The sequence below is a fragment of the Enhydra lutris genome, unplaced genomic scaffold, assembly GCF_002288905.1.
Source record: "Enhydra lutris kenyoni isolate GAN:26980312 unplaced genomic scaffold, ASM228890v2 scaffoldscaffold9, whole genome shotgun sequence".
NCBI lineage: Eukaryota > Metazoa > Chordata > Mammalia > Carnivora > Mustelidae > Enhydra > Enhydra lutris.
This window is the reverse complement of record NW_019154093.1, coordinates 16,646,514-16,668,852: the sequence shown is the minus strand read 5'-3', so window position 1 is coordinate 16,668,852 and position 22,339 is coordinate 16,646,514. Positions and strand designations below refer to the sequence as shown.

The window sequence follows — 22,339 nt, the reverse complement described above, 5'->3', positions numbered from 1 at the left end:
CAGAGATGTTGATGTCACTGTGTCTGACCCCAGGAACTACCACTTGGTTCAAGGGGATGAAGAAGATGGTGGTATTGGGTCAACAGAGAGGGAGAAAAAAGAGCATTACAAGGATCAAAAACAGCCCAAATCAATACTTGTTAGAGACAGACACAGGTGTCTCTTTGGAGAGGAGGTTTGGCTCGAGGTCAAGGCAGAGGGAGACAAGGCTTTGGAGGCAGCTGGCATCTTGCAAAGAGTTCAGTCCTTGGGTAGAACATGGGCAAGTCTCTTAATGACTCTCAGCCTCAGTTTCTGCATCTGTAAAAAACAAAACAAAACAAAACAAAACAAAAAAAAAAAACAGAAAAGGCCTGCCTCACAGGATATGAAGCAGATGGTGTCCTGCACAAAGAAACACCCAGGAAAGAGAAGCTGCTACTGTGATTATAGTTGAGGAAAGGGGCTTGGATGCTGAAGGACAGACAACAACTGCCGGCGAGCGTCAAGAGAAATCTGCAAGGCAGCAGATCCGAGCGGCTTTTCCGGAGGAGAGGGAGCGCGGAGACTGCTGGATCCGAGCGGGAGGGCGTGGATCGGGGCAGACTTGGGGCGGGGGAGGGGAGGAGACAAGCGGAGGCATCCCGAGCCGCCCGCCGAGCCGGTGGCCAAGCCGCTAGCCCCGAGCCCCCGCCTCCCCGCCTCCCCGCCCCGGGGGGCCCGGAACCTTGCGCGCGCGGAACCTCGGTGCCGGAACAGGGGCCCGGCGGACCCGGAGCGCGATGGAACAGGCGCGCTGGCCGCGGGCTGAGGCCGACGCGCCGGAGAAGGAGGAGGAGGAGGAGGAGGAGGAGGAGGAGGAGGAGGAGGAGGAGGCGGGGGCGGCCATGGCTGCTGTAGCCGCGGCAGGTGGTGCGGGCCCGGCGGTGTTGCAGGTGGCTGGTCTGTACCGGGGGCTGTGCGCCGTGCGCACCCGCGCCCTAGGCCTGGGGCTCGTGTCCCCCGCGCAGCTGCGCGTGTTCCCGGTGCGCCGCGGCTCGGGCGGCCCCGCGGGGGGCGCCGACGGCAGCGGGGTCGGAGCGGAGCTCGAAGCCAACCCCTTCTACGACCGCTACCGAGACAAGATCCAGCAGCTGCGCAGGTGCGGACCCCGGCCGGCCAGCGGCGGGCGGGGAGGGGCGGCGCGCGACCCGCGTTTCTGGTGGACCCCACGCCTTCAGTGCTTAGAACAGCCTTGCGAAGCAGGCTCCGTTACTGTCCGCACTCTGTGGGTGATGTGTCTGTCTGTGGGCTCAGAGAAGCAGGATGACTTGCTAACATCACACAGCTAGTCCCAGAAATGAGAGTCTCTGCAAAGTCCTGGCTCTTCCCCGAGTTGTCTGTGCTCTAGTTCTCAAAACGCTGAGGTGGAGTCCTGTGTCAGCCTTAATGAGGTAGACGGTTCCAAGAAACCTGCCCTGATTATAGAAATGGGAACATAGAGTCTTCTAGAGAAGGGACTTGACTTGCTCAAGGTCACATAATTGAGTCACTGAGGCCTGGCCTAGAGCTCGGGTTCCTAAGCTTCTAGCTACAGCCCTGAATACAAGGAAAGGAGGTTGGGGGAGAGAGCAAGGCGTCAAAGATTTATGGAGTCACAGATCATCCATTGAACCCTCTCATTGAGAGGGAGAAACAGAATCTGCAGCAAAGACCTGCCAGAGGTCACACAGCTCCTTGGGATTCATCTGATTTGGAATCCGGGGTTTCTAACACTACTCCTCAGCTTCCAGATGAAAGGACTTGGAGATCAAGAGGCTTGAGGTAGGTACAAGGGGACCAAGAGAGGGTCTTAAGAGTTAAAGTGGAAAGAGGTGAAGAAAATTAAAGGTGAAAATTAGAGTGGCTTTGAAGAGAATCCGGCAGGGTAGGCAAGCAGTTGTCTTAGAAAGGAAACCAAAAACTGCATACCGTAACTTCCTTGAGTTCTGTCTCATCTCTACTTCCATGGCCTGAATGTACTTCTCCATCGTCTTCTGGACTCTTACAGTCATCCTCTAGCTAGTCTTCCCCTCTTCCACCCCAGTCCGTCTCACTGCTGCTGTGGTGACCTTCCTCCCTTTTTGAAAAAACTGACAGAATAAAGGAATGAATATTTTTGCCCTCTTTCCAGCAGCATTCAAATATACTCAAGGATTTCTCTTCTTTTTTTTTTTTTTAAAGATTTTACTTATTTATTTGACAGAGATATAGAGATGACAAGTAGGCAGAGGGAGATGGGGAAGCAGGCTCCCCGCTGAGCAAAGAGTCTGATGTGGGGCTCGAGCCCAGGACCCTGAGATCATAACTTGAGCCGAAGGCAGAGGCTCAACCCACTGAGCCACCTAGGCGCCCCAAGGATTTCTCTTCTTTAAAACCTTTTGTTGACCTACATTCCCCTCCGGCCTTTTCTCATTGATCCCTTTCACAGGCTACATCTTAGGAGAGTTGTCTACTTATACTCTGGATACTTCACAGTTCCCACTCATTCCTACTCATGAACCAACGAATGGCTGGTTTTATTCTCCTTCCCCACCAGATCATTCCCATCAATATTTTCACACACTGCTGTCTCAAAGAGTGAGCATCCCAAAGCACCCTCAATGACTCTAGATAATGTCCATATTCCTTAGTGTTCGACACAAGGTTTTCATGCTGTAGCATCTGTCAGTCTCTCTACATTCACTAAAACCTGGGCCCTTGGAGCACCAGCCACAAGTTTGGTGTGAGCCAATAGCAGGACAAGGCTGTATGCCCTCTTCACCCCTTCAGCCCAGTATCTGGATTTTTGCATCACACTTTGCATTGGTGAATTGGGAATATTTGATCTAGGTGCAGGCCCACTATATCTAGAGTGTGGACAAATTGGAGGGTGTCCAAAGAGCAGGTTTACAGTGAGGAAGTACTCACAAATCACATGTATGAAGAAGGGCCAAAAGAACTAAGGAAATTTAACTTACAGAAAACTTTCAGGGGTGTCATAATAACAATTTCCAAGTACTCAGATAAAAGGGATTGGACATTTTTTCTTGTTCTTGAGTGTGAAAGATATAGATGAATAGATTTAAGCTCAGAACATTTTAATAATAAAAGATGTCCAAGGTGGGAATGCACAGACTCCAGTGCCTAGGCCACCCCTCACTCTCTATCCACTCACCATGGCAGCCCAGGTTTGACTGTGGATGCTTGCAGCACTAACCCTGGTCCTGGCATTTTCAGCCCCAGCAGGTGCCACACCCCATGGGATAGGACCCCTGGAGTGACTGCACTGAGTTGCTGGCCTGCTGTGGAGGGAAGGAAGAAGATCTGCCCATGTGATGGCATGAACGGCATAGTGTTCAATGTCACTTCTGGAACTGATTTTTATGAAAGAGGGGCCCCATTGTACGGTCAATGCCTTGACCAGGAATCACTCCACCAGAGAAGTGATCAGGATGTCCTTGGATCCTGCAGACTGCACCTGTGACACTACAGGTCTCATGGCCCAGAAACTGTAATCCCTGTGTGATGTCTTCACCAAAGTGTACAGTGCCAAAGATCACATCATTGGCTACACAGCCTGAAGAATTCTTTTTTTTTTTTTTAAGATTTTATTTATTCATCTGACAGAGATCACAAGCAGGGAGAGAGGCAGGCAGAGAGAGAGGAAGGGAAGCAGGCTCCCCGCTGAGCAGAGAGCCCGATGCGGGGCTCGATCCCAGGACCCTGAGATCATGACCTGAGCCGAAGGCAGAGGCTTTAACCCTCTGAGCCACCCAGGCGCCCCAGCCTGAAGAATTCTTAACAAGGATGGCAGCCCCGACCTGGACTTGGGCCGGAAGACCAGCTTCGTTTTGACATAAAGGACCAGTTCTAATGTTTCATCTGCAGGAGCCGGTTCTTTGGAGAGAGAGTCAGGGAGAAACTCAGGTGCTAAATCTTTTCCTACAAAATGCCTCTAAATTACCTGCATCTAAATAAACAGATGTTTAACCTTTGCATGGGCTGAAGAAGATGTCCAGAGCTAGATGTGTTCATGTAAAAGCTTGACACCGGCTAGGCTACTGGATTTCTGCCTGAGTAGGATGACCAAGCGAGATGGTTTCAGAGTCCCCTTCCCGTCTTGAGGATTTGAATTCCAAGTACCCAGAGTATTAGTACCTGAGGGACCAAGGTTTTCATCTTCTAAGAAGTAACCTGCAGGAGAAAAATGTTATGCAGGCCCCTTGAAGGTTAACAATAATTAAATAACTGGATTTATTTTTCCACTTTCTTGATTTATAGGCAAATCCTTCAGTCTTTGAATGCTTGTGTCCTCTCTCTCTGAGGATACTTGAGGGTACTTGTATCTCTCTTGAGGATACTTGTATCTCTCTGAGATACAACATGATACTTTGTTATTTCTAAATTCAAAAAGTCCCAAACATTTTCACTTTTGGTTTACCTTTAATCAGGTCTGACCCAGCTGCTTTTGAATCCCGACTGGAAAAGCGCATTGAGTTTCGGAAGCAGCCAGTGGGGCACTCCAGGCAAGGTGACTTTATCAAATGTGTAGAACAGAAGGTAAGACCTGCTCCTCTTTGTGGTATTGGCTCCCCAGTGTGCTACACCCCCATCCCCAACCCTATCCTGGGAGTGGGCTCACTGATGGGTCAGCTGGATGAACTGAATGTAGCCTCTCTCCACACAGCTCAGTCTCCAACCATAAATGGTATCCTCCTCTTTCTGGCAAAGTACTGTGGTCATGGTAGAGGTACAGAGGGATGAAAATGACAGTCCATGCTCCTGGCGGGTGTGGTAGAATGGTTAAGGCAAAGCACACATGGCAAGGGGGCTCTGGAGCTCCAGACAAAAAAGTGCTTAATAGCTACTCGCCCTAAACAAGAATCAAAGCTGGGAGGAAGCATGTTGAAATCTAATACAGTGCTTTTCAAACGAAGTGATCTGCAGTAAGAAATCTATTTTACACTGCAGTTCAGTATATACATGTGTGTGATTATAACTGAAGCAGAACTATTACAAAACAATGCTTATTTTTATTACATGCAGTGCACTTCTTTTTTCTTTTAAAAAAACTTTGGCCACAATCCAGGAAATTGATTTCACAACCTGTGATTTGAAAAGTACTAACCTAGGGTGGTACACAGAACAAATTGGAGTTGGAAAGGCTGACACCAGGAAGGATATGCAGTAATCCAGGTGTGGGCTGTTTGGGCCTGAAATAACATACAGTGGAAAATTGGGATTCTGCATTGTGTTTTAGAATGAAAGATGTTTATTTAATTTGGACAGTAACTTTTTTGCCTTGAGTATTCTAAATTTTAAGAGAATCCACTCAGTCTTTTAATTACTGGTTGAGTTCATGAGAGCAAAAGCAAGTCACTGGGTTAATCATTATAAGGTTGGGGAGCAAATTCAACCTCCTATCACAAACATAGTTTACAACCTTATGTGAACAAACAAGTCTCTATTACAAATATTTTAAGAAACATAATTTCCTGTGGTAAACACTTACAGTGCCAAGGTTACAAATCAGTAGCTCTTGGAATATTACTGTATTATAGACTTTGAATATGACATGGGAAAGCTCTTTGCCCTCTTTTGTAAAAAGGCATAGAAATTCACTTTCATGATGATAAGATGCAAACATAAGTCAAGATTTACCTTAAAGTATGGCAACTCTTGGGTAAATAATGACTTATTGTCTTTCTTATTTAGCTAGATAAAGGGGGCTAATGACTCCACTCACAAAGCCTTTTCTTTGCTCTGAGTCATTGGCTCCCTACCACATGAGACCCAGCATTCCCCCCCAACCTGACACAGGGCTTGATGCCAGGACCACAAGATAATGACCTGAGCCAAAGTCAGATACTTAACGAACTGAGCCATCCAGGCACCTCAAAAACTTTTTTTTAAGATTTATTTATTTATTTATTTGAGAGAGAGTGTGCCTGAGTGTGCAAGAGAGTGTGCATGATTGAGCACAGGTAAGAAGGGAGGGAAGGGCAGAGAGAGAGAATCTTTAAGCAGACTCCCTGCTGAGCATGGAGCCCTGATGTAGGGCTCATGCGTGGCTCGATCTCACGACCCATAGGTCATGACCTGAGCTGAAACCGAGTCAGATGCTTTACCAACTGAGCCACCCAGAGGTCCCAAGGAAAGAACTTTTAAATAAAATACTTATTTGGTAGATCATATGAAATTTCTACAATGAATGAGTAATATAAATGAAATTTTTATGAGTGAACTTTAGTATATAAATTCTTGAGCACAATTATGCTGTGAAACTTAATGCAGTCATCAGAGGCTCTTACCTGTATGTGAAATCACCATGAATACGTAAGCAGCAAATGCTGACTGGTATAGGGGTATTGTGTTACTACTTTGCAAAACTCCCAAACTGTGAGTGGTGTTATCAGTGATCCTCATGAGATTTCACAATATGCAACCTTTTAGGTTATATAGTAGTTGTGATTGTAAAAAACTCGGGTGTTTATTAAAGCCATGTTAAAGAAGAAAAAGGAAAAGCAAAACAGAGGTTAGAGTCTAGACCCAGGTAATTATAAAAAGGTTTTTCACTTATGAGGACATCTGGCTAGACACTGAAAAGAGCAGAGTGAGGGAAAATTCTTCACTATGTGGAATTCCTTTACAAGATTGCAGCTCCTGGCACTGCTTACCCGCTCACAAATACAAATGTCCTCATCCAGTGAACTATTGTGATAACAGAAAAGTTGTCCACATGGATTTCCAAAGCATCTACGTGGACGTAGTAAAGTACCCATTTAAATGTTTTATTAAGGGACGCTGGGTAGCTAGTTGGTTAAAGCGTCTGAAACACTTTTGGCTCAGGTCATGATCCCAGAGTCCCAGGATTGAGCCCCAAGTTAGGCTTCCTGCTCAGTGGGGAGTCTGCTTCTCCCTCTCCCTCTGGCACTCCCCCTGCTTATGCGCTCTCTAATAAGTAAATAAAATTTTAAAAAAGATAAATGCTTTATTAAGTGTTCTTTGGGCTTTCGGCACATACCTTCAACTATAATTTTAATTACCATATTTCATTGGTTCTAAAACCCACTTTTTTTTTTTTACATTTTAACATCTCCAGAATTGTCTTAAAATTGAGGTGATATGACAGTATTGTGCTATTATTTAGTTGGCATTATTTTCTGATACATAAAATAATGGTTTCTCTTAAGTAATGTCTTAATTTAAAATAAAATGCAATAAGCTTATACTTGGAGCTTAAATTTGTTATTTCTGAAAGTACAAATGGAAATAAAGAATGGATTGGAGGGACACTGTGGGAAAAGAATATACCAGGCTTGGTGATTAAACACTTCTCCAATGAAGACATACAAATGGCTATCAGACACATGAAAAAATGCTCATCATCACTAGCCATCAGGGAGATTCAAATTAAAACCACATTGAGATACCACCTTACACCAGTTAGAATGGCCAAAATTAGCAAGACAGGAAACAACGTGTGTTGGAGGGGATGTGGAGAAAGGGGAACCCTCTTACACTGTTGGTGGGAATGCAAGTTGGTGCAGCCAGTTTGGAGAACAGTGTGGAGATTCCTCAAGAAATTAAAAATAGAGCTTCCCTATGACCCTGCAATTGCACTACTGGGTATTTACCCCAAAGATACAGATGTAGTGAAAAGAAGGGCCATCTGTTCCCCAATGTTTATAGCAGCAATGGCCACGGTCGCCAAACTGTGGGAAGAACAAAGATGCCCTTCAACGGACGAATGGATAAGGAAGATGTGGTCCACATACACTATGGAGTATTATGCCTCCATCAGAAAGGATGAATACCCAACCTTTGTAGCAACATGGACGGGACTGGAAGAGATTATGCTGAGTGAAATAAGTCAAGCAGAAAGAGTCAATTATCATATGGTTTCACTTATTTGTGGAGCATAACAAATAGCATGGAGGACAAGGGGAAGTGGAGAGGAGAAGGGAGTTGAGGGAAATTGGAAGGGGAGGTGAACCATGAGAGACTATGGACTCTGAAAAACAATCTGAGGGTTTTGAAGGGGCGGGGGGTGGGAGGTTGGGGGATCCAAGTGGTGGGTATTGGCATGGATTGCATGGAGCACTGGGTGTGGTGCAAAAACAATGAATACTGTTATGCTGGAAAGAAATTTAAAAAAAAAGGTGAAGGCAGCTGTGCAAATGGAGTGTTTCATTTGTTTTGTTTTCACAGTGCAACTGAAGGTGAGTGGTATGAAAAGGAAATCAGTTCTCTTTTTCTGGAAAGTTTATGAGTGAAGGACAGACTACATTAGGATGCTGCCACTATATAGGGGTATGGGTATGACCAAAAAGACAATGGTATATCCAACAGTTTTTTCTACACCGGACTTTTGCCTAATTTGTTGGTACTGGTTCTGTGGGCATCCTTCATTAAAGGTTTGGATTCCTTGAGGCACAGAGTAACAAAAGACAAGATTTTATGCAGACAGTGTTTCTCAGCCTCGGAATCCCAGGTGTAGATTGTACTCCTCCTGAAAGGCATGGACTTGAACTGAAAAATTAAGTGCAAGACTTAGAACAACACATCCCTGTTATCAGCAATCTCATAATAGGATTTCCTGGCCCTGGCCTTTATCAGAGATAGTGGACTAGGAGAAGAAATAATCACTAATTTAATAGAGGGATATTAAGAGTGAGTGCTGGAAAGACTAGTCTGGTAAGGATGCCTGCCATCAGAAGTGTGTCACAGATGAGAAACAGCCTTCGAAAATACAATTTTCCATTGCTCACCTCCTTGTGGCTCGCTGTGGAGCAGATCAGAGAGCAGAGCACAGGAAACCCAAGCAGGCCTCATTCTGGGAAGGAATCCCTCATTATCCATAGTGGCAGGTACAGAATGGACTCTATGTACTGGAAGATGGTAGCTACTAACAAGTCTTTTCTCATCTCTCTATCTCAAAAGCTTAGTCATAGAAAAGCTGTCTCCAAACGATAACTCATAGAACAGTGTGTACAGTTACTATATAGAATGGAGAAAAGTGAGGTTTTAAGTGTCAGATTACTAAATGAGATATTGTGCACCTCACCCAGCATGATGGTCTTTTTCTTATGAGTAATGTGTACAGATAAATATCCTGTCTCATCATGTATTTCAGACAGACGCCCTGGGGAAACATCCTGTGAGCAGAGGATTCACTAAGGGCAAGGTAGGTTTCTAAAGATCTAAGTCTGAAGTCATATGGAATATATATAACAGGAGGCTGCAGATTTGAACATACTTACTGTGGTTCAGTGATTTTGTGATTTTTTTCCAACTGTGGAGATGAAAAATATTTCTGTGACTTTTTATGTCCTTGATATAATTTCTGGCATAGTGTGGGTCCTGAGGGTGCTAGAGGAAATATGAAGGAAATCCTAGTCATATGCTTTCTTTCTATAGGAAGTAGTTTTTAAAAATCAAAATATGTTTACGCATTTAATTTGCAAATAAGGAGCCACCCCAGTAGAATAGCAGTTAAAGGTGACAACCAGATTTTCTCTTCTTACCAGCTGCAAAATGCTATAGTGCTCATCAGTGAGGGTAAAGCATTTGGAAAGTACTTATATATACCCCCCAGGAATAGGACTGTGAAAACCTGCCTGGGCTTAAAGGTTCACTTCTCTGAGCATGCAGGTTTTGTTATACACACTCTGTACTTACTGAAGATCGGCTCCACTGTCCCGATCTGTCGCTTCCCACAAGGCTTACAGGTAGCTAAACTGTTTTATTTTTTTAATTGTGGATGTTAATTGCCTTTTGTTTTCTCATTCAGACTCTCAGTTCAATCTTTAACATTGAGATGGTGAAAGACAAAACTGCAGAAGAAATAAGACAGGTAATGAATGAAAATGGGCTTGCATACTTTATGAAAATGTGTGCTCTCTAAGCCAAATCTGAAAGGAGAAAGGAGCATATATTTCTTGACCCCTCTTTCTAGCCAAAATAAAAGGTGGTCATAGAAAGCAAAAGTGATCAATTACGTGAAACAAAATGGCAGAAGAAAACTTAACCTTTCTTGATTTTACTCCTATATGTCTAATCAACTCATATTACCCCCTTCTCTTTCATTACCGTTGCCCACATCTTTTTTTTTAGGATTTTATTTATTATTTGACAGAGAGAGAGACACAGTGAGAGAGGGAACACAAGCAGGGCGAGTGGGAGAAGGAGAAGTGGGCTTCCTGCTGAGCAGGGAGCCTGATGCGGAGCTTGATCCCAGGACCCTGGGATCATGACCTGAGCTGAAGGTAGACGCTTAATGAGTGAGCCACCAAGGCGCCCCCAACCCTGTTGCCCACATTTTATTTAAAATCGTCAGTACTGTGTTCTTGGCGTACTGTACTACCTAATTAGGTTTCCCTGCTCTTATTCCTCCCTGCTTCTCCACCTCTCATAGCCTTGCCAGTTGAATGCTCTTAAAGTTCTGCTTTCATTATGAAAAAGCATAGTGTATTCGTTAAGAACACAGACTCTAGGGGGCCTGGGTGGCTCAGTCAGTTGAGCACCTGCTGGTTCTCCCTCTCCCACTCCCCATGTTTGTGTCCTCTCTCTCTGTGTGAAATAAATAAATTAAATCTTTAACAAAAAAAAAAAAAAAAAAAAAGAAACCAAGACTCAGAGACTCAAGAGCCAAGCCACGAGTTTTAAGTCCTAGCTCTGCCACTTACTACGTTAATAACTTTGATAAGTTATAACGCTAACTCTAACCTGTCTGAGCCTTAGTTTCTCTCTGTAAAGTGGAGATAATAAAACTAATAGTAGTATTAATAGTACTTATCTTGGGGCACCTGGGTGGCTCAGTGGGTTAAGCCTCTGCCTTCAGCTCAGGTCATGATCTCAGGGTCCTGGGATCAAGCCCCACATCAGGCTCTTTGCTCAGCAGAACAGTTCTCTGCCTGCCTCTCTGCCTACTTGTGATCTCTCTCTCTCTGTCAAATAAATAAATAAAATCTTTAAAAAAAATAGTACTTATCTCATAATAGTAATGATAGTACTTACTTGTAGAGTTCTTTGGAGAATTAAATGAGTTCATATTTGTAAAGCACATAGAACAGTGCATGGCACACAGTAAGTGCTACATTTTTGTTTTTAAGTAAATGAGTAAAAATAAATATTATGTCAGTGACCTGCTTGCAAATGTTCAGTGACTTCCTGTATTCCTTTGCTTGCCATTCAGAGTCCTTTGTTATTATAGGACCTTCTTCAGGGAGCTTTCTGGACACCTTCCTTCAGAGCACTTATGATCTGTCCTACCTGTTTGATTATTCCATACACCTTGATTTGCACTGCTGTTTACATTTTCATATCTGTGATCCTTTTCTCTCTAATTAGACTATTATAAGCTATTTATTGGCTTTTCTTGTAATTCCATGAATTATTTTAGGTATATTGAGAAAATCAAAATAATAAAGCAGTAGACTGTGTGCCAGGTACTAAGTGCTTCATATGCCCTATTTCATTAAAGTCTCATAACTGTCTTGAAGTGCAGGTGCTATTATTTACAGTTTACAACCAAGGAAACTTGGTTGTAAAAAAACCAAATTTAAAAAACAAATTTTTTTACTTGGTTGTAAAAAAATTTTTTTACTTGGTTGTAAAAAACAAATTTAAAGAGATTAAGTAGCTTAGGGTAGAACTGGGACTCAAACCCATGTCTCTTTGACTCTGCATCCTATTCCCCTATGGAAAGTTGTGCCAATTGCCATGAGTTTCCTTTGGGTGCTGTGTGTCATTTGTATCAGCGGAAGCATTTATTGAATATCTACTAAATACCAGGTTGTATGCCAGACATGGAAATAAATGAGAGAATCCCCTACTCTCAAAGAGTTTTAGCCCAGTAGAAGGACAGAGACAGAAACAGACAAGAACAGCATAGGGTTCTAATGTGTGTTAATAGAGGCTTATGCAAAGTCTCAAACTGTGTCTTTGGGAAGAGATGCCAATAGAAAGCGGACACCAACCATGTTTTTCAGGGGAGAGAGAGAGAAGCCAGGCCCAGGAGCCTTGATCATGTGATGAATATCATGCAGACCTATAATTTTAAACATAAGTTTGTGTTTGTTAAAATAATTTTGAGTAACCAAGGTCAGTTATGTTAGGAAACATCTATCTGTCTATAAAATTTCATTGTTGATTCATGAACTATCTACTAATATAGATTAAATAAAAATAGCAGGATATGCTGTCATTAAAATGAAAAGACTATCTGACATGTTAAAAAAAAAAAAAATGGGAAAACAACCTTGGGCTGCACTGATAGTGGTTTGCTCAGGTCCTGGGAGGTAATAGTCCTTCTGTATCCTGTGTTAGTTAGATTATACTTTGATTAGTATCTTCACTTAGCCCCCCCCCCATTCTTATTGAAAATGTTGGCAAAGCAGAGCATCTCTGAAGAGGATGGCCCTCTTCTTCAAAAGCTCACTCTGGTGTCACCTTGGCTGTGATGCCTCCCTGACTTCTGTGCCTTTGCTAATGCTGTCATTCTTTACTTAAGATGTGTGTCTTCTATCCTACCTGTTCATCTTCCTAGCCTCCTTGTTCACCGAGCTAACTCCTGATCATTCTTGAGGATACAGTTCAAGTGTCCCCTCCTCTGCCATTCATTTTCGAACTTGCGTTAAGTGCGTCTTTGTTGCCCTCAGAGCACCTTGGCTGTGGTTTGCACTGTAATGCTCTCGTGCTAAGCACAAACATACTAGTCCTCACAATAATCCTGTTAGATTGATATTATTGCTGTTTTACTGATGATTATGTTGTTTAGTATTATGTTATTTAGTATTTTCAGTAATTGGCCCTAAGTAGCATGGCCAGCAAATGATTGGAGCTGGGATTTGCATCCAGGTCAGCCTGACTCCAGACACTGGGTTCTGAATGACTGATGTCCTGGCTGTCTGAGAAGCCCACAGTGGGCTGGGGAATATGGGTTTTGGGGAGAAAAAGAGAAGATATGAGAAAAGAACATGTCTGTTGCATACAGGCACATCTTGAGAGAAATGATTAACAAGGTCATGGAATCCATTTGTCTGACAGGAATTTATTATTAAGAGTTACAGTTTAATCATCTAGAACAGTAGATGGTATTAAATCTTTTTCGTAATCATGTACTAGTAATAAAAGCATTACATTGGGATTTTTTCCTTGTTATCAAATAGCACATTAATTCTGAGCAATGAAAGCTGTCACTGTTTCTTGGCACAGGTTGAAAAGATTACCCACAAGTCACAGACACCCTCTCTTTTTTGTACAGATTTGGCAGCAGTATTTTGCAGCAAAAGATACGGTCTACGCAGTTATTCCTGTAAGTAGTTTGGAGGGAAAATGAAAGTGTTATAGCATGAAGGTCAGGGCTCTAACCTTAGCAGGCAGTTGTCTTTACTTTTTCTATATTTATTGCCTCTTGAGAACTTACATTTATAGCTCCGAGGGTTTTTATTATGCCCTAAGCACCAAAGATTGGAAGCTCCATATGGTATATTTATGGCTCTTGTTTTCCCTCTTTCTGGTTTAGAAATGTCTCTTTGACTCAAGTCTCTGACAAGGGAGCATGGTGTAAGTTCATGTTGCTGAGCAATTGCCAAATGTGTTTTACTTCTTTTTGGTGTTTTCCAGCCACGCTGTTGGAATTTCAGACAGGGCCTCGAGCATAGCTTTCTTCCCCTTTGTCTATAAGTGACCTATTACTGAGCTGACTTTAAAGCCTCTTCCTAGGCTTTCTCTGGCATTTTCCCTTAGCAAGTGGCATTTTCTTTATTTTTTTCCCTTCTTGAAATTGCTGTCTTTGAGATAGTCACTGGCCACTCTTGACCACTGAGGTTTGTCAGGTGCTGTTAGCTTCTTCTAGTTAACGTCCTCACACTAACTTCTGCATAAGAAAGCATTTGCCATTCTGGGTTATTGGCTAGTTCTTTAATTGTTCTTCCCTGAAGAGGAAGTCGTTTAGGTTAAGTTTACATCAAGCATTGAGTTTACATGTAGGAGTTCAAGATTAAGGAGGAGAACTTAGAGACAGAAAAGTAAAGCCGGGTCTTGTGGTTGCTCTGAGAGTACTGCTACCCCAGCTCTTACACACACAGACGCTTGCTCTTGAAATGTTCCGCCGCCAAAAGGATCTGCACTTTTTGTGATATTTTAGATCTGTAATACTGACTCATTGCTTGAACAGGCCTTCTTGGCTCTCCCTTAGCCTCAGTGGCCTGAAGTCTCTGACAGAGTCTGGAGGCTTTGGAGTATCCACTTCTCACGGATAATTCTGACATTGAGCAGCCAAACACACACCTGGTTTTTCTCTCTGTCATAAGAGGGACTTATAAATGATAGAATGTAAGAGATATTTTTAGTTATATTTTCATCCTACAGTTAAGTCTTGGTGAATTTAAATGTGATTGCAGCCTTACATTTTCTTGGTTTTGAATTTTATTCTTTTCTAACCTACAGAAAGAGAAGTTTGACTTGATCTGGTCCCGGGCTCAGTCCTGTCCAACAGTAAGTTTCCAGTGACCAGATGAGGATTGCTTATCAGTGCTGCCAAACAAGGATGTTTTCTGACCTACCCTTTCGTAATCCATCCTGTCTCATGTGGTGTAGCACTCTGTTTATTTAACAAAGATGCTCACGTGTTGACTGGACTCCGTAAGTGAGATTTTCAGCTGTAAGGAATCATGTGGGTTTGTCCCAGTAGGTGGCTCAGGCTTTTTAGCTCTCTGACACAGCGCAGCCCTTTCTGATTTGGATCTCTGTCAGTAAAAGTGAACATGGGAGGCAACACCTGAGCCCTTCGCATTTTCACCCTCCTTTAAGTTCTGTTTTACTGCCAACGTCTTTTCCTTTTTGGCCATGCTATTCTGCCTATGTGTGCATAAGGAATTATGATATTGTTGGAGTCATGAGCTGCCAGAAGACCCAAGGGAAAAGGAATTGGTGAGGTGGACCATCTGATTTGATGTCAGTAATAATTTCTAGGATTTTCAGAAAGATTTTCCTAACATTGCTGAGAGAAATTAAAAAGCATCTAAGTAAATGGAGAGGTGGACTGTGATGGTGGATTGGATGATTCAGTATTGTCATCGTTTCTCCCCAAGTTGATCTCTAGAGTAAATATCCCAGTCAAAATCCCAGTAGGTTTTTTTTTCTTTAAAGAAATTGATAGGATAGGGGTGCTTCAGTGGCTCAGTTGGTTAAGCAGCTGCCTTTGCTCTGGTCATGATCTTAGAGTCCCGGGATCAAGTCCTGCATCAGGCTTCCTGCTCAGCAGAGAGTCTGCTTCTTCCTCTGCCCCTCTCCCCTCTCATGCTCTCTCTTTCTCTCTCTCTCTCTCTCTCAAATTAAGAAAAAAAAAAAAAAACCTTAAAGAAAATGACAAGCCATTTTAAAAAAATATACATTTGGATATCCAAAGGACCTAGATTAACGAAACAGGTTTGTTTTTGGTTTTGGTGGGCAAGAAACCAAGGTTTATTGAGTGATAGTGAAGCAAAGTTTTTGAGTGATAGTACAAAGCTCCCAAAGAGGTAGGGGACCCAAGGGAGTTGCCCCAAAATAATTTTGAAAAAAAAAAAAAACATAAATTAGAGGACTTACATTTCATGATTTCAAGGCTTATTATAAAGCTACAGGGGTGCCTGGGTGACTCAGTCAGTTGAGTGTCTACCTTTGGCTCAGGTCATGATCCTGGGGTCCTGGGATTGAGCCTAGCGTCTGGCTCTCTGCTCAGTGGGGAGTCTGATTCTCTTACTCCCTCCCCTCTGTGCTCTCTCTCAAATAAATAAATAAAATCTTTAAAAAAAATAAAGCTGCAATAATGAAAATATTGGCATAAAGATAGACCTATGGGGCGCCTGGATGGCTCAGTGGGTTAAGCCTCCGCCTTCGACTCAGGTCATGATCTCGGGGTCCTGGGATCAAGCCCCTCATCAGGCTTTCTGCTCAGCAGGGAGCCTGCTTCCCCCTCTCTCTCTGCCTGCCTCTGCGTATTTGTGATCTCTGTCTGTCAAATAAATAAATGAAGTCTTGAAAAATTAAAAACAAAGGGACACCTGGGTGGCTCAGTTGGTTAAGCAGCTGCCTTCGGCTCAGGTTATGATCCCAGCATCCTGGGATCAAGTCCCACATCGGGCTCCTTGCTCAGCAGGAAGCCTGCTTCTCCCTCTGCCTCTGCCTGCCACTCTCTCTGCCTGTGCTCACTCTCTCTGACAAATAAATAAATAAAATCTTAAAAAAAATAAATTAAAATTAAAATTAAAAATAAATAAATAAATAAATAAATAAAATTTTTTTAAAAAGATGACCTATATAGATCAATAGAACAGAACAAAAAATCCAGAAATAGACCAACATGTATAGTCAGTTATTTGTTAATAAAGGTGCCAAGGTAATTAAATGGGGAAAGGATAATCTCTCCAATTTGGATATCCATATGTAAAAAATGAACCTCTAATCTTACCTCATACTGTATCCAAAAATTAATTCAAAATAGATCATAGATATAAATGGAACTTCTACAAAATACTATCTTATGTTAGTGATCTCAGGCAAAGATTTCTTAAATATATCACAAAAAACACAAACTATAAAAAAAATCAAAATTAGTAAATTAGATTTCATCAAAATTAAAATATTCTATTTGTATTCTTATGTTTATAGCAGCATTAGTCACAATTGTCAAAAGATGGAAGAAACCCGAGTATCCACTGATAGATGAAATAACAAAATGTGGTATATACACCCAATAGAATGTTCAGCCTTAAAAAGGAAGGAAATTCTGACACATGCTACAGCATAGATGAACCTTGAAGACATTATACTAAGTAAAATATGCCAGATGCAAAAGGACAAATATTGTATGATTCCACTTACATATCTAGAATAGGTGTAGGTACCTAGAATAGTCAAACTAATGGACAGAAAGTAGAATGATAAAAAAAAAAAAAGAAAGAAAGAAAGATTGAGGGCTGCCAGGGAATGGGGGAAACGGGAATGAGGAGTTATCGTTTAATGGGTTGGAATTTCAGTTTAGGAAGATTACAAGTTTTGGAGATGGATGATGGTGATGTTTGCATAGCAACATGAATATACTTAATGCCACTGAATTGTACATTTAAGAATAGTTAAAATGATGGGGTGCCTGTGTGGCTCAGTCATTGGGCGGCTGTCTTCAGCTCGGGTCATGATCCTAGGGTCCTGGGATTGAGCCCTACATCGGTCTCCCTGCTTGGTGGGAAGCCTGCTTCTCCCTCTGCCCATTCCCCCTGCTTGTGTTCCCTTTCTCACTGTCTCTCTCTTTGTCAAATAAATAAATAAAATCTTTAAAAAAAAAAAAGTTAAAATGATACTTTTAATGTTATTTTATTTATTTTTATATATTTTATAAATTTTATATATTTATTTATTTTATTTACCACAATAAATAAAAAATAAAATTTTCTACTTTGCAAAATACACTGTTAAGAAAACGAAAAGACAACCCACAGACTGGGAGAAGATATTTACAAGACACATATTGGTGAGTGACTTGTATCTAGAATATATTAAAAACTCTTAAAACTTAAGATAGGCAACCCAATTAAAAAATGAGCAAAAGACTGAGACAATTTGCCAGTCAAGTGGAATGGCAGATAAGCACCTGAAAAGATGCTCAATATTATTAGTCACAATGCAAATTACAAATTAAAACCACAGTGAGATACCACTAAAATGACTAGAACTAAAAAGACTGACTGTACTAAGTGTTGGTGAGAGTATGAAAGAACTGGAACTCTCATATACTGCTGATAGAATAATGTAAAACAGTATAAGCATCTTAGAAAACAGAATGACAGTTTCTTTAAAAGTTAAGCATATACCTGCCATACCACCTAGTTATTCTACTCCCTAGATATTTCCCAAGAATTGAAAGCATATGTTCATATAACACAAATGTTCATAGCAGCTTTATTTGTAATAACCAAATACTAAAAGATATCTATCACAGGTATATAAAGATACTGTAGGGGGCGAGGGATTGTGTGTACATAGACCTATAAAGTAGAATAATATTCAGCTATAAGAAGAATGAACTATTGATACATGAAATACCATGGAAAGATCATGAAAAATTAAACTAAATGAAAGATATCATACCCAAAAGAAGTTTAGATTCTTTGGTTCCATTTATAGAAACTTCTAGAAAATGCACTGTACCAGGAGCAACAGAAATCAAATCAGTTATATGTTAGCTAGGCACTGAGATTATATCATCTAAAAATAAAATAGATAAAATATCTAATATCATCTAAGAAAAATAAAATAGATAAAATAAAATCTGGCCTGTGTGGTTGGCCATAAGGAGACAGCTCCATGACTAAGGCGTACTAGACTGATTATACTTTGTTTTGTCCTGACACCATTCTCTTCACCACTCATCCCCAATTCCAAACATTATAGCGTAAAACTAATCATTCTTTGTGTTTACAGCCATGCTCCAGTATCAGCCTCAGATGATAGAATAGGAAATAATTATAATTGGAACAAAAGTTAACTCGGCAGCATTAGAAAGATTAGAAATTCAAAAACTCAAGTGTTCATCAATAGAATAGATAAGTTGTGGTAAATTTCTATAGAATTCCATACAGCAATGAAAATTAATGAATTTGAGTTGTATTCATCAACATAGATGAATCTCTAAAGTGTAATGTGGAGTGAAAAAATCAAGTTGCAAAATGGACATATAGTTTGATAAGATTTAAGTTTTTAAACATGTAGTAGTTCTTATGTATAGATATGCATGTGTGTGTGTACATTTAAAGTATAAAAACCTGAAAGGGAATGACAGACACCAAATGCAGGATAAATGTTACTCTGGAATGGGATTAGAATGGGTTACAGAGAAAGCTTCAGTTAGATCTCTAATGCTTGCTTTCTTAGGTAGGTTGGGAAGTTTATGAGTATTTGTTAAATTGTCACTTACGAATTTCATAATTTAAAAAAATGTTTAAAAACCAATAGTGAGGGCACCTGGGTGGCTCAGTGGGTTGGGCCGCTGCCTTCAGCTCAGGTCATGATCCCAGGGTCCTGGGATCGAGTCCCGCATCGGGCTCGCTGCTCAGCAGGAAGCCTGCTTCCCTTCCTCTCTCTCTGCCTGCCTCTCTGCCTACTTGTGATCTCTCTCTGTCAAATAAATAAATTTAAAAAATCTTTAAAAAAAAAAAAAACCAATAGTGAAAAAAATGGAGTAAATGATACAGGCAGTTGGATATGGAGCAAATGATTGTGTTTATTCATCTATCTTTCCCACAGTTTCTCTGTGCACTACCAAGAAGGGAAGGTTATGAGTTCTTTGTAGGACAGTGGACAGGTACTGAACTCCACTTCACTGCACTTATAAATATTCAGGTAGGTGGCTTGTGCTCATCCCCTAGAAGAAAGAAGCTTACTCCTTTGTGGGACTTTAAGCCCTTGCTGAGGCTTGAGGACACGGAGTATCTACTAACTCCCAGCAGTATTTGCTTTGGTGTTGATGAATTGTTATACTTTGTATATTGGGCTAGCTTTCTAGGCTCTACTCAATACCTAGAAATTGGAAAAGACCCTGAAACATATTCTCTGACCACATTTGGTCTCTCCTGTCTCTTCCCCCTACCTCTATAACGTTTACTGCTTGTGCCTCACTTAACAAACATGGGTAAGTTACGATGGTTATCTTTTTAACCCTAAGTTAGGCTCCATGTTTTACTTGTATTTTATTAACAGAGTCAGCACTTTTTGAGATGCTAGATGCATCATTTCCATTCCAGAGATGTTGTTTTGTTTGCTTCCTTCCTTTCTTTTTTTCTTTGTTTTATTCTCAAATATTGGATTAAGTTCAATCCAAAGCATTTGCAGCTTTTAAAAATAAAGTCAGTATTTTAAATCAGATCAGAACTAGGATTGACATTCTATATTTGGAGGCCACATTGCAAAAAAAAAAAAAAAAACAACAAAAAAAAAACCAAGTATATGTTTCAATGGCTTTGAAGGTTGGAGTTAAGGAAATGCAAAATAGAATGAGTGTTTGCTCATGACTGTATCCCATGTGATTGTATCCTAAAATTGTATTACGTTTGTTTAAAAAAAAGGGGGGGAGGAGGAAAAAAAGGAAAAGGCAGAATGAGGGAGCAGTTTTTACTTGATTATTGGGTGAATTATAAAATAACATTTATTGGGCACATCCTGTAATAACCAACATTTGATATACTTACTATGTGCCAGGTGTTTTGTATACATTATGTCATTTAATCCTCACGGATGTCCCACGAAGATAGTCACTGTTGTTATTGCTATTTATAGAGAAGAGTATGGACTCAGAGCAGTTAGTCCCTAGTGCGGATGAGTGTGGTAATAGGTGGCACAGCTGGATTTGATTGATTCCATTCTGTGAACTGAACCCTTATGCCACTGTGTTAGAGACAATGCTAGGACTTAGAGACCTGTGAGACCTCCTGAAGCTCATATAGATGACTATGGGAAGAAGATTTAGAAACGTAATTATAATCAAAGTGGTCAGTATAGGGGCGCCTGGGTGGCTCAGTGGCTTAAAGCCTCTGCCTTCGGCTCAGGTCATGATCTCAGGGTCCTGGGATCAAGCCCCACATCAGGCTCTCTGCTCATCAGGGAGCCTACTTCACCCTCTCTCTCTCTGTCTGCCTCACTGCCTACTTGTGCGCTCGCTCTCTCTGTGTCAAATAAAAAAATAAAGTATTTTTTTAAAAATGATCAGTATATTTAAAGCCTATAGGGGAGAACTGAAAGATGAGCTGAACCCAAGCAATAGCTAATAATTAGAAGGACTTTTGCTGAAATTTAAAGATGAAACCCAGAGATCTTTTTTTAACATACAGTTGTTTCCTCCTACACTATATGAGGGCTTTAACTTTGAACCCCACCTCTCTTCCTAATTTGGACTGAGGTCTGATAACCACTGCCCTGTCCATTCTTCATGAAATTATGATGTTCCCATTCTTCTTTCCCCCCTATCTCCCATCTAGATTATATTTTAAAACTGCACATTACAAATCTGGCCCATGTGCAAACTCTCCAGCTGTTTGCTACAGCTTAAAAGAGCTCAGTCTTCAGAGCCAGCCAAGGGGAGTAGTTTCAACTGTGAAATGCACTAGTCCATAAAAGTGGCAATTACACAGGCATATTGCTTTCTTTAGAACTTGATTTGGTAGCTGCTTGTGCCATTTTGTTTTTAAATATATGGCATGATGAAGGATTCACTGCCTACTGTAAACATTTTCTGGGAAAAAAGCCAAACCTTTTTCAATTGAAGACACAAATAACACTGTGCAAACTGTCAGTTTCACTGTGCCTTGGCAAGCCTGACCATCCCCCCACCTACCAGTCCTCTGACTCACTAGCCACCCAAGGGGCTGTTAAGAGCCCGAATTTCCTCTAGACTTTCTATTGCTCTGAAATTGCAGTTTTGTGTGGTGGTACCTTATTGAGCCTTCATAAGTGTTTCTCTTCCAGACCCGAGGGGATGCTGCAACCAGCCAGCTGGTTTTATATCACTACCCTGAACTTAAGGAAGAAAAGGGCATAGTGCTGATGACAGCAGAAATGGATCCCACATTTCTGGTAAGAATTAATTTTTACCTCTTTGGATTTACCTGGTAGCCCTGAAGGTACTATTCTTCTGTCAAAGATCATGAGAGGTAAAATTCCAGAGTCCTACATGTACTTATTTCTTAACATTGACAATAGTTTTGTCTTGCATGAGCTCTTCCAAGTTGAAGTTAGTACAATCACTGACTCAGTCACTTACAATTTTGAAGTCTAAAAGCTCTGAAAACAAAGTTCTCATAATTCATTTGGTTACAAGACCTTATCTGAGTTGAACTTATTTGGTAGCTAAATCTTCATTTAAACTGATAGAAGGCCACTTGTAGTCCTTATTAATCCCAGTTGGTGTGGAATAGTCATGCATTTTACTAAGAAAATTTTAATGTGTTTGACCATAGGGCATTACATAATGCACCTGTTGCCTTTCTAGAATACAGTAATTCTGACTCCAAAACACATCTGGCCCTAGGGGTTTCAAGTAAGAGACTGTGGACACGCAAATGGTTTCTGAGTGTCAGGATGAGTTCAAAGTCTGGAATAGTTCTCAATCTTTTCTCTTCCTCCACACTGTTCACATGTACTATATTCAGCAAACATAATGATTTCCCTTCCCCCTTTTCCCATTCCCTGGGATAGAGCATTGACCATATGTCCGCAGATGGTGATGCCCATTGTGTTTGTTTTCTCTGTATATCCAGGGCCAGGAGCCGTTTTATGGTTGTTATACAACTGGTTTGTTAGTCCTTGCTCATTTCCGTCTCAT

At 41.3% G+C, this 22,339-nt stretch overlaps 1 protein-coding gene across 2 annotated transcripts in view; it reads left to right on the top strand.

Moving 5' to 3' along the window:
• Positions 1-832: 832 nt before the first annotated feature.
• LOC111143348 (ATP synthase mitochondrial F1 complex assembly factor 1) overlaps positions 833-22,339 on the top strand; it is a 31,041-nt gene continuing 9,534 nt past the window's right edge. Inside the window, exons 1-8 of one of the 2 annotated variants that reach the window (XM_022497027.1) lie at positions 833-1,120; positions 4,431-4,539; positions 9,116-9,166; positions 9,773-9,835; positions 13,247-13,297; positions 14,434-14,481; positions 19,270-19,365; positions 21,484-21,591. In XM_022497027.1, the coding sequence (XP_022352735.1) occupies positions 867-1,120; positions 4,431-4,539; positions 9,116-9,166; positions 9,773-9,835; positions 13,247-13,297; positions 14,434-14,481; positions 19,270-19,365; positions 21,484-21,591 (780 nt within the window). In that variant the 5' untranslated portion in view covers positions 833-866. The remainder of the gene's footprint in view (positions 1,121-4,430; positions 4,540-9,115; positions 9,167-9,772; positions 9,836-13,246; positions 13,298-14,433; positions 14,482-19,269; positions 19,366-21,483; positions 21,592-22,339) is intronic. The other variant, XM_022497028.1, reaches the window with a different exon arrangement.